The following is a 16,898-nucleotide window of genomic DNA, read 5'->3' as shown; positions in this document are numbered from 1 at the left end:
AAAAATGTTTGTGGTAGTCCTCACTATGCACAGTGATCTAGGGAGAGAGAGAAATGTATATATATCCACCTATAAATACACATATGTATATATGTATACATATATCTGTGTGGTGTATATACACATACATATATAAATACACACATATACATACGCCATTTATGTATGCATTATATATGTATTTGTATTATATATTTTATATATATAACATTTATCTACACATTATATATATATATTAATTCTATATATGTATAATACCAAAGAAAGAGTGAGTCTTTTCAAATTAACAGCATGGTATCCAGATCTTGTCCCTTCAAGGAGGTCTATCTCAGAAGAAAGGCACTATTAGAGCCTGGCAGACAGAGAACAGGGCTTCCTTTAGGAGGCCAGTGGGTGAGCCAGGCCATCAGGAGACTATCAATGCTCTCTAGTGCTGGACAGAGAGTCTGTAGTTAGTGACCCAAAAGAGGCACTTTGACGTCTGCCAAAGTGGAGAGAGAGTTATTGGGAAGACTTCATCCTTAAAGAGAATATCCATTAATCTGGTCTGTGCTTGCAGCTGGACTTTAAAAAAAATAGGTGAAAACTACTGCATGATTACAGTGCTTAGTGCAAGGGGAAAATATAATTTTCTTTCAACTGATTTAGCATATTAAATGAAAGCCTTTTTTTAAATAAACATATAATAAGTTTCTGACATTTGCAGTTTCTGATTTTCAAATTCTAAATAAAACAACATCTGCTATTCAAGCATAACACTTTAGCCAGGTCAGTATGGAACAAATCTATTATCTCGTCATGAAACAAAATGTATTATCTGCAATCCAGCAAGTACTGATGTTTCTTCAGTAGTACCCAGTCTGTACCATGTCTGCACTGTTAAGATCTGAGGGCAGGGGTAAGGATGGGGTGCGGAGGGAAACCTAAGGACATGCGGGGTATGATTCTTGTCCTAAAAGCAAAAGCTGGAAAAAAAAGGGAGGATTTTTAAGGGCTTCAATAGTATTGTGCCCTGTCTCTCAGACCTCAGTCTAAAACTCAAGGCCTTTGGCTTCCAGACAGTCCTAGGAAAGCCCCTCTCATCACGTATCACCAGCCTGCTCCAGTCTGGAGGCTTCTTCCCTGTCATCAACAGAAGAATCGGGTTTTCTGAAAACAGCTGTCAGTTTGCACTTCTAGAATTGTCAAGGTGGGAAATGTCACCAAAATAATTGCACTCTAAAGGAAACTAGTTTCCAAAGAACACGAATGCTTCTGTCAAGTTAGTTGGCTGTAGGCAAGAGTTTTTCTGTCTGTGCGTTTCAGTCATACATCAGAAAACATGGACAGGAGAAAACAATCAAAAACTTGTGAAACTTATGAGACAGGATGTTCACTAGCAAGGTTTTATAAAGGGTGATTTGACTGCTTTCAGGTGACAATTGGGCAAATGGAAAAGCCACTAAAGATGGTGTTTTGGAGGAAGTTTTACATTTAGGGGTCCCCCACTGGGTGGTGTGTGCACACATGTGTGTGTGCCCACTCATGCACACACACGCACTTAAAATCTCCCTGGCTCTCTACCTGGGACCTTCTAGTGAACCATGGGAGGGATTAACAGGGCATCCTGCCACCAAGCCACAGGGTACAGGCAAAGAGCAGGGCAGGCAGTGACAAGCCTTTAATTCATCCATTTATTCATTCAGTCATTCCTTCTCTCCACAGGAAATGCCCTCGTGGGAATGTGCCCACAGCCCCAAGGCACAGTGCCTCTTTCTAGTCTTGGGTTTTTTTTCAACTAAACGCAGGCCACAAGGAAAGGCCATGTTGGAAGCCGCTGGCCTTGACACCACTTCCTAGTCCACAGCGGCAAAGGCCTTTGCCAGAGTCTAAAGTACCTCTGGCCACACGGAAGAGAAGGTGGCCAGAGGCTGCAACCCCAACGCTGGACTGTGGGTGTCCCATTTCTGACTCTCAGTCTTTCCTGGGACAGGCCTGGTGATTTTATATAGTTGTAGGTGGATACCACCCACATTCTATTAACCTCTAATGTAGACCTTCATAGGATTCCAACATACTTACTTAGCAAACACATAAAATGGCAAGAAACTGGATGACGTACATAACTTACTACTACTGAAGTAAGTGAGTACTTTACACATAGTAGCTCACTTAACCCTCATCAGCCACTCCACGGGGTAGGCGCTGTTATGAGCCTCATTATACAGAAGATGAAACTGAAGCTCAGTGTGGTTAAGTCATCTGTCCTTAGTCAAACGGCTGACAAGTGGCAGAGATGCATATTCCAAACCAAGCAAACGGGGTTCACCATGGGGCCTCCGAGATGATCCTCATCTCAAGGGGTCAGAGTTACTTCCTGAAGGAGGAAGCAGACCGGCTGGGGGTGGAAGGGGAGCAGGGCCAGGGCTGTCTAGCTCTTCAGCTGTCTGGCAATTTGGCACAAGCCCAGGTCTGCATACCCGTCTGAAATTCAAATTCCAGCTCACACTTACCAGTCACGGAAACTTAGGCGAGTTAAGTAATCTTTCTGTGCCTCAGTTTGCTCACCTATAAAGTGGAGATAATAAGGGCCTACTACATGTCATACACCCATCTATTTAGTATACAGTAGCACGGCTTTAAGATAATGCAAATTTTTACCAAACTGTCCTTGGAGCCAAATCCTACATTATTGATAGTAACTACCTTATTTTTCTTTCCGGAGACTTTGACCTTTATTAATTAGATGGTTTACAAATCTATCCTACGAAATGAAGCAGCATGGATTTATTACCCGGATTTTAGAGATGAGGTGACTCACAAGAAGAAACCTGCTGACATTCAGGGTCAAGACCCAACCAAGTCATAGCTACTGCAAGCCACCATTAGGCAACAATGCTCCACTTCCTTATGGGGCCCCGACAGAAAAGTCTTAGTCAAGAATAGCAAAACTGGGCTTCCCTGGTGGCGCAGTGGTTGAGAGTCTGCCTGCCAATGCAGGGGACGCGGGTTCGTGCCCCGGTCCGGGAAGATCCCACATGCCGCGGAGCAGCTGGGCCCGTGAGCCATGGCCGCTGAGCCTGCGCATCCGGAGCCTGTGCTCTGCAACGGGAAAGGCCACAACAGTGAGAGGCCCGTGTACCGCAAAAAAAAAAGCAAAACTGAGGCTCCCAACATCTGGGGAAAGTTCTAAATGACCTGCTCGTTTAGTACCATCACAAGAATAACCGAATCTGGTCAAATCTGTGTTTCAGTTTAAGAGGTGCAAGTTGCATTCTTGTTCCCTCTGCCTGGACCTTAATGTTCCCTGTTTGTCCTCATGGCTAACTCCCTCACTTCTGTCAAGGTTTTGGCTCACCTATCAGCTTCTCAGTGAGGCCTATACTGGCCAACCAAGTGGAAATTCCAACACTTCATCTCCCAATCCACCTTAGCCTGCTCTAATCGGTCTCTTCCATACCACTAACCACCTGCCAACATACTATATAATTTACATCTTATGCTGACTATTTATTGTCTATCTCCCACCACTAGAACATAACCTCCCCAAAGGTTGGGATCTTTGTTCACCAAAATATACCAAGTGCCTAGAACTGTACCTGGTACAAAATTGGTGCTCGATATCTATCAGTATATAAATAAAAATCAAAATGCTTTTGATTCTTACAAATGTACCAAATAATCAAATCTAGTAAGAATGATTAAACAGTTGTCTTTCTCAGACCAAAAGCCAAAGACTTCACAGCACTGGGATGCACAGACGGAGCAGACATCTCATGAGTCTGTGACATGACCTTCAGTGCTAAATTTAGGGCTCTCAGTGTTTCTATGATTCCTAGTTACCAGTTCAACTTCACCTACCTAGGATGTGTATGTCAAGAGTGTTTCTACAAACTCAAGTATTTAGTCACAATAAGAAGCAAACAAATCCTGATCAGCTTTTCCCATCTCCAGGAAACAAAGCCAGGCTATGAATGAACTGACAGTGAAGCTGATGGAGAAACACTTCACACCTGCAGGGCTGTGGGATTTCTAGGCAATTTAAGTTGAGGGGGAAGGGTTTTAGTTGGGGTACCCAGCTTGTGCACGGAGACAGGTGCTCCAGGACTAAACCAGCAATGAAATGCAAGGAAGAAAATGGGACCTCAGGTGCAGCACTCCTCCAACAGAAAGGAAAAGAGCTAAAACAGATGATGGTGCAAATCACACTTCCTTTGGCTCTACAGCCCCAAATCCTCGTTCCTAATGGGTATGGATAATTGGTTAACAACAAGAACTGAGTGTACACGTATAACAGCTACTCTCAAATTAATGCACTTAATTAATCTGAACTAAGCAATACAGTTATAATGAAAACTATGGGCTTTGTACACTAAAGGCCTTGAAAAATCTGTCATGCAAGAAATATGCCATATTCCCATCTGTAAACCTTCATTTCATTACTGCTTAAGGATTTTGACTAGTGGTTAAATGGTAATAACTCAGAAAGGTCAAGATGGACCTGTTACTTGAGCACATCTCTAATACTCCTATAATTGCTAAATAACAAACTCCTTGAAAAAATTAAAGATAATATTAACATATATCTTAGTAGTCTTCATGCATCATTTTAATGTGGCCACTTGATGACAAAGACTCAGAATTGGTAAATCAATCATTAAAAATAACAATCTCTCCAAAAATTTATAGACTGACCCACAAACAATAAATTCCACTTAACAATACATGTAGTATAGAACATTCACCAAATGCTTTATCTGGTATATTTTCACTCATGTCCCTTCATCGGAAGTGTATTTACATGACACTGCCTACTAAGTAGGTTGTTTTTATTCTTCTTGAGGTCAATTCTTATTTCTTTCTGCATATGGGGCTGTCTTTGAAAGTAAGGGGCCTCTCCTCAGTTAAGGTACAGAATAGTTTCACTTGGTCTCTTCAGCCAGGGAATTCTAAGTGTTTGTTCATCTAACATTTACTTTCCATAAAGTTTTCTATTGTCAAACTAATTCCAAAGTATAGTAATTGTTAGCCGCGCCTCCAAATTCACCTAAGTCATAGCTACTGTTATAAATTTAAATGTTCAATATTTTCACTAAGAGAAAAACACTAGCCCTTTGGGGGTGACCATCACTTAAAAGTTTTACAAAATTTATGGACCACTTAACCCTCTTAAAAATGTTTGCACGATACTAAAAACAATTTCTACAAATTTAAAGAATTTGTGATTCACCAATAGTTTTAAATTATCTAACTGATTACAGACTTAAACCCTCAAGAAGGATAACTGTCTTTAACACATTTTAATAAATATAATTTTATTTTCTTTTAACCAGCTAGTCCAAGTAGGCAGGCAATGTGGGGAAATTATTACTTACATTAATTACAGTTTATCCTAAAATAACTGTGAGTGAATGGGATATGCAATGACAGCCTTCCCTAGGTCAGGAAATGTTATTTATATAGTTATATAATACATATTTATTATATTTATATTTTTTATTTATTATTGAAAGTAAGAGAAACAACTTCAACTAACAAAATTTCCATTGGAGCTTTGCATTACTGGAGTTTTAGTATTATTTTAAACTACCCATCATGAAAAATCTGATTTATCCTTTAAGCACCTTCAGTTATTACTATTCAATCATGATGATGAATCAGCAAATATGTTACTGCATTAAACTGCTTTTAAGACTACCAAAACTTCCCTAGCTCTTCTGTCACACCTTTATCAGAGGAGATGGCAAAAGTTATTACACGGATGTTTTAAAACTTCGTAAGTTTCAAAACCTGGACAATTACTCATCCAGATTATGTTTTGAAAGATGGTTTGTAGACATTTTCCATGAGTATTTCCCGTTCTGGATGTCCCATCATATACCCATTCTAAACTAGCATTCAACGTTTATTAAGCACTCACTGTGTGCAAAGAGAAAGCATTATACTAAGAGAAGGAGCTTAAGGCTCGGCCTCATTTTATTCGTGCATAAATACACAGCAGTCGTGATTTATTCTCTCAACTTTGTAGAAACGTGAGCTGCATCCACATGGCAAAATCCATAGCATTCATTGGGAAATGACTTTCTGGGGGCAATTCACAGGTTCTCTGGATTAGGCAGCCCCGTTGGGGCATCACGCGGGCCCTTCATCTTCCAGCCCACACAGGACAACTCGTGGGCTCCGGCCACACCTTCCGCAGGTGGCTGGATCGCCCGAACCACACGAACCCGACCCATCTCTCCTCGCAGCAGCTCCGGATAGGAGCATGGAAACGTGTGCAAGGGCTTCTGCTAATTAAAGGACTTGTTGAAAGGCCCCGGGGTCTTGGGCAGGAAGAGAAAGCAGCCGCCCCGCGGGGTCCCCCTCCCCCGCGGCCACCAAGTCCCCGGCGCCCGGGGCGCTGCGCAGGCCGCCGCTGCGGATACCCGGCGCAGCCGGCGCACCTCGGGCCTAGCACCATTTGAAAGGCAAATCTCAGAGCCGGAGCGCATTTAAATGCCCTGCCCCGGGTCCTGGGGGACGGCTCTCCAGCGGACGCAGCCGCAGGGGCCTCCGGGGCGGCGCGGCCCTGGGCGCTGGGCGCGGCCCGCGGGCGCACCCGGGACCTCAGCCCGCAGCGCCCCGGCAACCGCGCCAGGCCGGGGCAGAAGCGGGCGCCCTCAGGCCAGCGAACCCTGCCGCCGCCGGGGGAAAGAGCAAGCGTCGCGTCCTCCGCCGCGGCTCCGGCCCCCTCCCGACGCACCACACCTAGCAACCAGCGCTGACAGGACGCAGTGGCGGCGGTGCCGGGAGGAGGAAGCGGAATGGCTGCCGCGGTGGAGCCACCCCCGCCCCCCCGCTCCCACCTCCCAGCGGCTGCAGCCGCCGCCGAGCCCTGACAGCTCGAGCCCGGGCGGAAGCGCCGGGCGGCTTGCAGCGCCCGCCGCCAGCCGCCCCCAGCCGCTCCGACCACCCGGGCCAACTAACTCCGCGCTCCTGCCCAGAGCCGGCCGGTCGCCCCGCCAGCCCCGCCGCGCCCTCCGCCCCGCGCCGCATCGGTCCCTCCCCCCGCCACCCCCTCCACCGCGCAGCCCCACTCCCACCACTTCGCCGCGGGCGCGCACACCCCTCGGAATCCCCCAGCCCGCCAGCGGCACCTCGGGGCGCCCGCCCCTCCCCCTCCCTCTCCCCCAGCCCCACCCTGCCCCCATCCCCACCGCACCTCGCGCCTCCGCATCCCGCCACCCCCATGCCCCGGGCTCCCACACACCCTCCCCGCCCCGCCGCCGCCTTCCTCCCTCCTGACCACCCCTGGCCATTCTGGGGTTCTCGCCTGGGCAGGAGTTTCCGCGCGCCGGGCACCCCCGCCCACCCCCGGGCCATTTACCGATGTGGTTGTCTTCGATGTGCTCGATGAGGTCGGCCAGGGTGGGGAAGTGGAGTCCGCAGCCCCCGAATCGGCAGGTATTAGAGAAGAAGGAGGCGGCGGCGATGCCTGTCATGGTGCTACATCGAGAGCCCCCCTGGTGTCGGCTCAGCCAGCGCCGGGCGGGCGGAGGGAGGGAGGGAGGCAGGGTGGGGTGAGGAGAGGAGGGGCTGGGGGAGGGGGAGAGAGGCGGGGTGAGGGGAGCGCAGAGGACCGGACGGAGGGAGAGGGGGCGAGAGCGATGGAAGGATTGCGAGGAGAGACCGGGAGGCAGAGGGGAGGGGAGGCGGCGGCGGCGGCGGCGTCGGGAGCGGCGGGGGGAGAGGCGGGGGGAGGGTGGGGGTGGGAGTGAGGCCGCCGCAGCTGGGAGGAGGGACCAGGGCGCGCGGCAACAGCTGTGCGGCCCCAACCTCCGCCCCTGGACCGAGGCCTCACCTGGGAGCGCCTGCCACCAACTTTATCTCACTCGGCCTGCCCTTCACAGTTGGTAATACATGCAATCTGTTTGGAGCCTCCTTGGTTATGTGTATTACATTCCTGGTATATATACATCTATTAATTACACTTACCTCCCTGCAGTGAGAACTCAGGGAGTTACCCAGGCCCCTCTCAGGGACATTTGTTTGCACCTGGCCACCTGTCTAGGTTTGACACTGACATTCACAGGGGACCCAGGAAAGGTAATTGTGTGCAACTTACTCCTTAAACCTTCTTTTAAAAAAAGCCCATTTTCTCTGGAGGTTTGTACTAATTGATTTTAATGAAGTTTCCCTCTAGGCCAGAAGAAAATCTTAGCTTTATTTAAATTTCAAAATAGAGTGCTTGATTGTCAAGTGCATTTGCCTGTGTTTTACATGTGTACCGCGTTTGTAATACTCCCTGCCCTTTTTGGGAAAATGAAAACTAATTTCATTTCCCCAAATTATAATATCCCACTGCCCCATCTCAGATCTGGGGATTAATCCATCTGTCTCCCTGGGAGCAAAACTATCACAGCAGAAAGGACAGTGCATTGGTGAAGGCTAGAAGGAGTAGAAACAGGGTCAAGGGACATACTTTCTCTTCATTTAAAAGAGAGAGATCCTTCCAATCAATCTAGATTACACCATCCTGTGAGCATTTAAACCATAATGTTAACCAGTTAAGCATTTAGGCTGAATCAGGTAGCTTCTCTGAAACCAACATTTTGCTAAGAATCAATTACCTCCTTGTCCCCAACCCCACCCCCAATTTCACTGGTATTTTACTTTAAAGCTTGCATTCTCCAATAGCACTTTTACAGTTGCCTACATATTATCAGCAGTTTATGATGCAACAGTGCATTTTTTCATTATGCAAGTATACTGAATTTAGCATTTTTCTTCAGGACAAATTTCACTTACCCTCTGGTGCAGATACATAGAGAAATAGTATTCCCCTGTCCATAAACTATATTCATCCTTAGTGTTATTTCTAGTAGGATTCTTAATTCTTTTCATAGAGGAAAGGCACCACAAAAAGTTTTACAATCTGACAGTCACAGCAATTGGAGGTGATGAGTGCCCTCACCCATGGCATTTCCTCTTTTCGAGCCCATCTCTTCTGTCTGCCAGCTCACAAGGTAACAACTTGTGCTAAGATGAGAGTTGGGTTGGGTGAGGCTCGGGTAGTGGTATGGCTGAAGTTTAGTTTGGTGCCAAGAATGATTTCCTGGGCCCACTTGGGGGTGGAGACAGGGCCCGGGTGGGCCTGATAACGAGCCAGGGACCCAGTTGGCGGGAGACTGGAGCCAGGGCCAGACAAGGGTCTAAAGAGCAGGAGTAAGAATTCTAGCTCTTGAATTAGAATTTTGGCAGCTGTGCAGTGCATTCAGCTGCCCAGTCTGGGAAGGCCTTCAGCTAAGAGCAGGCAGAACACACCCCACACCGAGTAACAGGACAGGGAAATGCAATGCAAAAGCTTCAGCCAAAACGACGCCAAAAGAGGTTCCCCCTAGAGATGAGTGTTAGGGACCCCCACCATGAGGCAGCATCGAGGAAGCAAGGAAGAATGGAGAGCTTTGGAGAAGTAGCAACTTTGTCCTCTGGAGGAGAAACTGTCCATGTGGAATTATTAACTCCAGAGAGAGTGCGAAGAGGAACAGAGGTAGTTCAGGCAAGAGAGCTCAGAGATGGAAAGTGCCAGAAATGTGCAGGTGAAAGATGAAGGAAGTAAAGGGACTGGGTTTCACTAATGTTTAAGTCTCCACTACCTGCTATGAGTTTCAGTATTCCTAAAATAAAACCTTCACAGGCCACATTTAATAAACAGAATTTTTAAAATGAAACAAGCCAAAATAACCTATAAAATGAATCAAAATTTTGATTTTTAAGATTAAAATTTTTTTCTTTATCTTGGGCAATTATTAATATTTTGAAAGGACTCAATTTATTTTGCATAAAATAACCCACTCTAATTCTTCATCTGTGAACTGAAGCTCTGCTTATATGACATACTGCTCATCCTATTTTTTTAAAATCTGCACACTGTAGGCATTTCTGGCCTTTGTATTAGATACATAATCATGGTCTTTTAGATCTGGAAGATACTCTGGCCAGCAGACCCACGGGCTTTATAGATATGGTACACTGAGGCCAGAGGCATGGAGTGAGTTCTTTCCATGTACACACAGCCAAGTTTCCTCTCTGTATTTTTAGTGTATTCAGTAAGGCATCAACAGACATTAGAAGGACAAAGATACAGTAACCACCAGCAAACTTTTAAAAAATTGCTTTACAATGGCATGCTTACCATTATGTACTTGCATTTATAAAAATGTTTGTTTCAAGGGTGTCCCTTCATATAAAGTCAACATGAAGCTATAAAAATCTATAGAAGAGGGCTTCCCTGGTGGCGCAGTGGTTGAGAGTCCGCCTGCCGATGCAGGGGACACGGGTTCGTGCCCCGGTCCGGGAAGATCCCACATGCCGCGGAGCGGCTGGGCCCGTGAGCCATGGCCGCTGAGCCTGCGCATCCGGAGCCTGTGCTCCACGACGGGAGAGGCCACAACAGTGAGAGGCCCACGTACAGAAAAAAAAAAAAAAAAATCTATAGAAGACACACTTCAACTTATTATGTCCCAGAGAAAGTGATGGCTGATATATCTCTATACTTAAAAAAAAATTGTCCCCCTGATTTTGGTAGTAAAAATATTTCAAATAAAAGGGACAGTGAGAGAATTGAGGCGTCAGAAGGAGATGATGGTGGTTGTGGACTAGAAGTGCTCTCTCGTTTAAGACCCCTTTCTTGGGAACCATTTGCCTCCCCCGAGATCATGTCCTCCCAATGTGTAGGCCCACAGGAAATGCAGGCGTACAGTGACCCCAGAGCTTGGTACTTACCATTACAAATGCTCTGGGATCTAGTAGCAATCTCCAAAATCCAGCATGGCTATTGCCCACAAAAAGGGGCAGCTGCCAGGAAAGTGTGAATCCATTGGTCTCAGAGAGCCAGTCGAAGCCACCAAAGGACTCTGCTTCTTGTCTGGCCTCCACATACAGGATTTGGTTCATTTAGGTATACACTGATCATCAAAAGTGGGCACTTCCTGTGCCCTGCGTGGACATCTGTTAGCACTACAAGAGGATGTCTGTGAGCACTGGATTCTGTTAACTCTCCATACTGCCTTCAACTCTTCCTCAGGTTTTCTGGATCATTCTTCCAGGTCCCTCTTAAGGTACTTTTCAGGTTTACTGGATGTAAACAGGCCCTTAAGGGCTTGAGGCACTCCTTTTACTGCCACCACTACATAGACTGAGTAGATCGTGGACACAGGTAGGTCGTCTTCAACTCATGCCAGTCTGGCCACTTATAAGAATATATGACACTCCCCAGCTCTTGAAGACTCAGGCTGCCAGTTATGCCAACAGCAACCTTTGCTTCAACAGGATGTTTTCTTGAGGTTCCCACCTTCTTCCAAGGAGGAGAGTGTCTATTCCAGATTTTCTTGTTTAATATGTATGCAACCAAGTCTTCAAGGTCTTTGTACCGCTTTTATTCCAGCTCAGAAATGAATCAGCTTTATCTGCTCTTTGGTGATTAATTCTCATTTTGGCCCCCAGTCTCATTCTGCCTAGAATTAAGCATTGGCCTTAGAATGAGTAACGGGGGTTCTCTAGTTGGACAACACCAGTGACAAGTCCTAATGGGTGTTACCCTAAGGGGTGTTACCTTAAATTCTCTACCCTCATGCTTCTGCCTTACTGACTATATACATAGTTATGGCATTACATTTCTAGTTTTTTGTAAGATTTCTCCAGAATAAAGTAGTAAAATACCCAGCCATGGACTGCCGTTCTAACTGAGTTCTTGGGTTTACACCCCTGCTGCAATCTACCACATGCACCCAAATAATAGCTCCAAACCCAGCTCTGATGGGATTTGGCCAGCCCAGTCTGAGGTTTAAATAAGGTCATAAGAGCAGCCAACCAATCACTATTTCATTCGTTTCCTGACATCTTGATTGAACATCTATGCCAGGTTCCTGTTGTACAGCTCCTGAAGGTATATTTATAGAGGAACTGCCTGGACAGTGACCTCAGGATTTGTAAACTCTGGAGCCTGATCCACTGTGCAACACATGAGGGATACAATTTGAATATGACCAGTACAGTGTCTCCTCATGAGGGAATGCCAAATGCTTTGCAAGTCCTCCTGAATCAGTTCCTAGAGCCTGCCTGGGGTGGCTCAGTGGACTCCACATACTGTCCTCTTGGCTGCTCTGGTGTCTGACATTTCCCTCCTTTCCAACTCTGGCTCACTCAGGTGATAAATCTTGTTGCTCTTGACTGTATTGGAGCCACTAAAGCACTAATGCTTACACAAGACTGCACAGCCTTTCTGCCCAGAGATGTGTCTTTAGGCACTGGCGATGCTCACCCAGCAATGCCCAGTGTTGAAGATTCTCTATCCCTTCAAAGGCTTCTAGCACCTTTTTTGTCGTAGCCTTTTGAGGTTTCATCAGCTCCCACAAGCACAATCCTTTCCCTCTAGGACTCAGACAAGCATCAATGGAAACTGGACGAGAGGATCAAGTTGGGAATACTGCTCCATGATCTCCCCTCCCCTGCTAGAATCCCTCAGCGCCAACCTGCACCATCAGAATAAGCTTTCTATTCAATGACCTTCAATAATTGGATCTCTGCAGAAACCTCCCAGCCTTACCTCCTGCAGTTTCCTCACCTATACTGACAGTTCAAGATGGATCAAATTATTTTAGTTTTCAAGATGCATTCACTGTACCTGCACAGGCCACCTTGCCTTTGCATGTGTTGTATAGCCTGCCTGAAATATTCTTTCCTCTTCCCCTCTCCCCCCCCACCAAACACAACTTCAGCAGCTCATCCTGTCACCTTCTCCAGAAAGCCTTCCCTGCATCCTGTCTCCTCTTCCTTCACTGCTGAGCTACATGTTTATCATCTGTGCTCCAGCCAAGCTCCCTCTGCATTAATTTTGACTGTTCGCTTACTGGTCTTTCTTCTCCTCTAGACCAGTAGTTCCCAAACCTTTTAAATCAAGAACCCCATCGATAAAAAAATTTAAACCTCGATCACATGAACATTCATGTTTTTATTTACAAATTATATATAGACACTACTACTCAAATATAGTATGCATGTTATAAAGTAAGACAGATGCTTTTAGAAGGTGACCTTTTAAAAAAACAGAAATGGAAGGTCTAATATCTTCATCCCACACCCTGGAGTATTGTCTGGCCCCCATCCTGGGGTAAACGCATTCCACCTTGGAGGTGTCTGATCCTAGTCTCTGTGAAAAAGAAGATTCTCTCTCACTGTGCCTGCACATGGGGCTCAATAAAAGTTGTATGGGCGGGTACAGCTCATTACTGTGGTAAAGCAGGGCACTAAGATTTCAGTTTTCAATGCTGAAGTAATTTCTAACAATTTGTTACTGTTCTTCTCTTATGTAGCATCAATGAAAGACAGTCTTCAATCATCTCTCAGCTTGGAGAGATCACAACAGTTATACCTTCCCATGATCATGGCTCAACCTCTGGCGAGACCTCTTTTCAGGTCTGGCACAGTGTTACTGCCCTGTGCCCCTAAAAGGCACTTATGAAATGCTTGTCTCATTAGTTTTGATAGCACTGGTTTCTTAGGCTCTGCTAATGCAGACAAAGCTGTTCAGCTGGACAGAGATAAGCTGGGAAGCATTGAGCCATGACATGAGATCTGACACTAGCTCTCCTTTTATTTCACTGTGTAGGACCCCTTTCCCTTTCACAGATGTTCAAGTTCATTACAATGATTATTTTCCATAACAATTACCACCATTCACTGAGTGCCTACTGTTGGGTCAGGCACTGTTGGACTAGATGTCTTAACACAGATCTGTTTTTAAACGCTATGAGGTAGTTAAATACATTATGCCCAGATTATGGATGAGAAAAAACAAGACCCAGGGAAATGAGGTAACTTACTAAGATCCATAAAGCTAATAAGTGCTGGAACTAGGATTTGAACTCAGATCTGTCTGACTCCAGAGTCCTGGCTCTTAACATAATACTCCTCCTTGAATTTGGGTGTCCTAGAACATTTTCCTTCTCTCCCCTTGAATCTGGGGGAGAAGTTGGGCTCTTTGCCACAGGCAGGATCAGGCTCACGTACCATCACAAACAGTAAGATTGAGAGGAAAAGTGTCTTACTTTACCAAATGCACTTAGGATTGGGTCCTGAGGGCCAGGATGGGGTACTGATGATGGAGAGGGCTTGGGGCCTCCAACAGGTATTGAGAATCTTGGCTTGTCTTTTCCCTTTCCTTGTCCTTTGGAAGGTCCTTTCATTGCTGTTGCCAGGCTCATTTATTGGTCTTAAATACCTGATTTAAAATTGAACTTTATAGAGAAGTGAGACTTTGAAGAGATACCCTTGTTTTGTTCTTCAGCCAGTTCCTGACTTACCCATTCATTGTGTACCTTCGTACTGTTGATTTTGGGGTGGGGCGGGGAACACAGGCATCACCTATCATGTGGAAAGATGACTTTTTTTGCTTTTGTTATGCTCTTTGTCTTTGTCTCCATTCTGTAATGACTCTAATTATGTTGCTTTTCAGCCAATTGTTTGGCGTAATCATATTTTCTGTTACAGTCTTAGTTCCTGGAGCCATAGAACAGACAGCCAGCTGAATGCCATCTCAGAGGCTCTGCAACTCAATCCCTTTTCTTCCAGAGCTAGATGTATGTGCCTTTCATAAAACCAACCCAGATTCCAGTAACTTCTCCAGGAAGGACGTTCATCTTGATTTTATGACTAAATTTACCTTTCTATAATTTTCATCTCATTATGCTTTTTCCCAATGATTCTCTCTTCTCTTGTAGTGCCTCATATATTGAATGACTTTTGTAATCTCAGAGTTCTCAAACTCAGATGCCCTAAGGGTCAGGAAGGTGAAGCGATCAGAGAAGAGGGTGGTGTGGAGTGCACATGTGTGTATTGTGTGAATGGTGGGGACCAGTGCTGAACTGGAGAGCACTCCTCTCTTAAAACAGTGGAAGGCAAACAAGTTCCATCTGCGGGCCACATTTGGCCCATGAGCCCAAGAGTTTACAACTTCTGTTTTTCCTTCCAAGCCACAGTATAAAATTAGATGACTTTTATTGTGATAACAGCCCAAGAGTATCTGGATTAATTCTTTCTAAGTTTCTCATCACCATGAAGTTAGATGCAATCTAATTATTGGTGCAAATAATTCAAAAAGGACCCTTTGAGCCTTAAACAGATCTCCAAAATGATGGAAGAGCTGCCCGGTAATGGTCATAGCAGAGAAAAGAAATAGTTGGTGAGGGCTTCTTCCAGACTCTAACATTTCTTGGTTCTCAAATTCTTTCCATATTTCCCAATGCAGATCAGAGTCTTAAGAAAATTAATTTTCTGCTGGAGAGGGTGTGGATAAAAGGGAACCCACTACACTGTTGGTGGGAATGTAAATTGTGCAGCCACTATGGAAAACAGTATGGAGGTTCCTTAAAAAACTAAAAGTAGAATTACCATACGACCCAGCAATCCCACTCCTGGGCATATATCCGGAGAAAACTCTAATTCAAAAAGATAAATGCACCTCAATGTTCACTGCAGCACTATTTACAATAGCCAAGACATGGAAGCAACCTAAATGTCCATTGACAGATGAGTGGATAAAGAAGATGTGGTATATATTTACACTGGAATATTACTTAGCCATAAAAAAGAATTCAATAATCCTATTTGTAGCAACATGGATGGACCTAGAGATTAGCATACTAAGTGAAGCAAATCAGACAGAGAAAGACAAATATCATATGATATCATTTATATGTGGAATCTAAAATATAACATAAATGAACTTATTTATAAGCCAGAAACAGACTCACAGACATAGGTACCAAACTTGTGGTTACCAAAGGCAAAAGGCGGGAAGAGGGATAAATTAGGAGTTTGGGATTAGCAGATACAAACTACTATATATAAAATAGATAAACAATAAGGTCCTACTGTATAGCACAGGGAACTATATTCAATACCTTATAATAAACTGTAATGGAAAAGAATCTGAAAAAGAATTTATATATAATATATATATATATATATACACATCTGAATCAGTTTGCTGTACACCAGAAACTAACACAACATTGTAAATCAACTATATTTCAATTAAAAAATAATAATTTTCAACAACTGAATATGTGAGTACTCCAAATTTATCTAAAATAAATGCTGTATATAATGTTTTATACCGCTTGACCGGTGTCCAGGTATACTTTAAAATAGTTAATTAAACCCGTCAGTTAGTAGGTTTGGCCTTCCCAGTCTTTGAGTGCGCTCCCACTCCTGGGTCTATAGTTCAAGATCACATTGCTTTGAAGGCATCAGTTCTCTTAAAAAAATGTATAAAGTAATCTAAACATTTTAGATTACGGTTAATCTTTGGTGTCAGAGGCAACTCATGACTCTAATTTCTTTCTCTTTTCTCCTTCTTCTGCCATCCCCTTTCTCACCCCCCTTCCCAATCCTATAAATCTCTCACATTCCCCACCTTGTCCCCTCACCCCCCCACCCCAGGATTCCTTTTCAAGATTGATTCTTGAATAGGGCCTAGGCATGAAAAGTAGTTGGTACTCTATTTGAGAAAGCTGTACCAGAGAAGAGAATTTGAGAAAGAAACACAAGGAAAAGGTAATTGGGAAAGAAAACCAAGAAAGGGCAAAAGCAAAGATTGAGAAGATCTTTTCTGTAGAGTATGATCCAAGAATATGCCTATGCTCAGTTTTAGTAGATGCTGCCAAACCCTTTTCCAAAGTGTATTTACCAACTTACATACCCGCCATCAATGAGTTCCCAGAGCCTTTTACTTTGACTTTGCCCACAGGCTAATAAATGAGGTGTTCTGGTTTTACCAGAGCACAGCAGTTGACAAACAGCAAATTAAAAGGTTGCTGTTAGAATAAGACACACCGAAAACAAAAAAGTATACACCTCCACACAAAGGGATAGAATTC

At 44.7% G+C, this 16,898-nt stretch overlaps 1 protein-coding gene across 2 annotated transcripts in view; it reads right to left on the bottom strand.

The window, feature by feature from the left end:
• Positions 1-7,698, bottom strand: part of JAZF1 (JAZF zinc finger 1) — a 337,745-nt gene extending 330,047 nt beyond the window's left edge. The window contains exon 1 of one of the 2 annotated variants that reach the window (XM_027102319.1): positions 7,346-7,698. In XM_027102319.1, coding sequence (XP_026958120.1) covers positions 7,346-7,460 — 115 coding nt within the window. In that variant the 5' untranslated portion in view covers positions 7,461-7,698. The remainder of the gene's footprint in view (positions 1-7,345) is intronic. The other variant, XM_027102320.1, reaches the window with a different exon arrangement.
• Positions 7,699-16,898: the final 9,200 nt, after the last annotated feature.

This window comes from Aethalodelphis obliquidens, unplaced genomic scaffold (genome assembly GCF_003676395.1).
Source record: "Aethalodelphis obliquidens isolate GAN/ISIS:26980383/991018 unplaced genomic scaffold, ASM367639v1 scaffold5, whole genome shotgun sequence".
NCBI lineage: Eukaryota > Metazoa > Chordata > Mammalia > Artiodactyla > Delphinidae > Aethalodelphis > Aethalodelphis obliquidens.
This window is presented reverse-complemented; position numbering and strand designations above follow the sequence as displayed.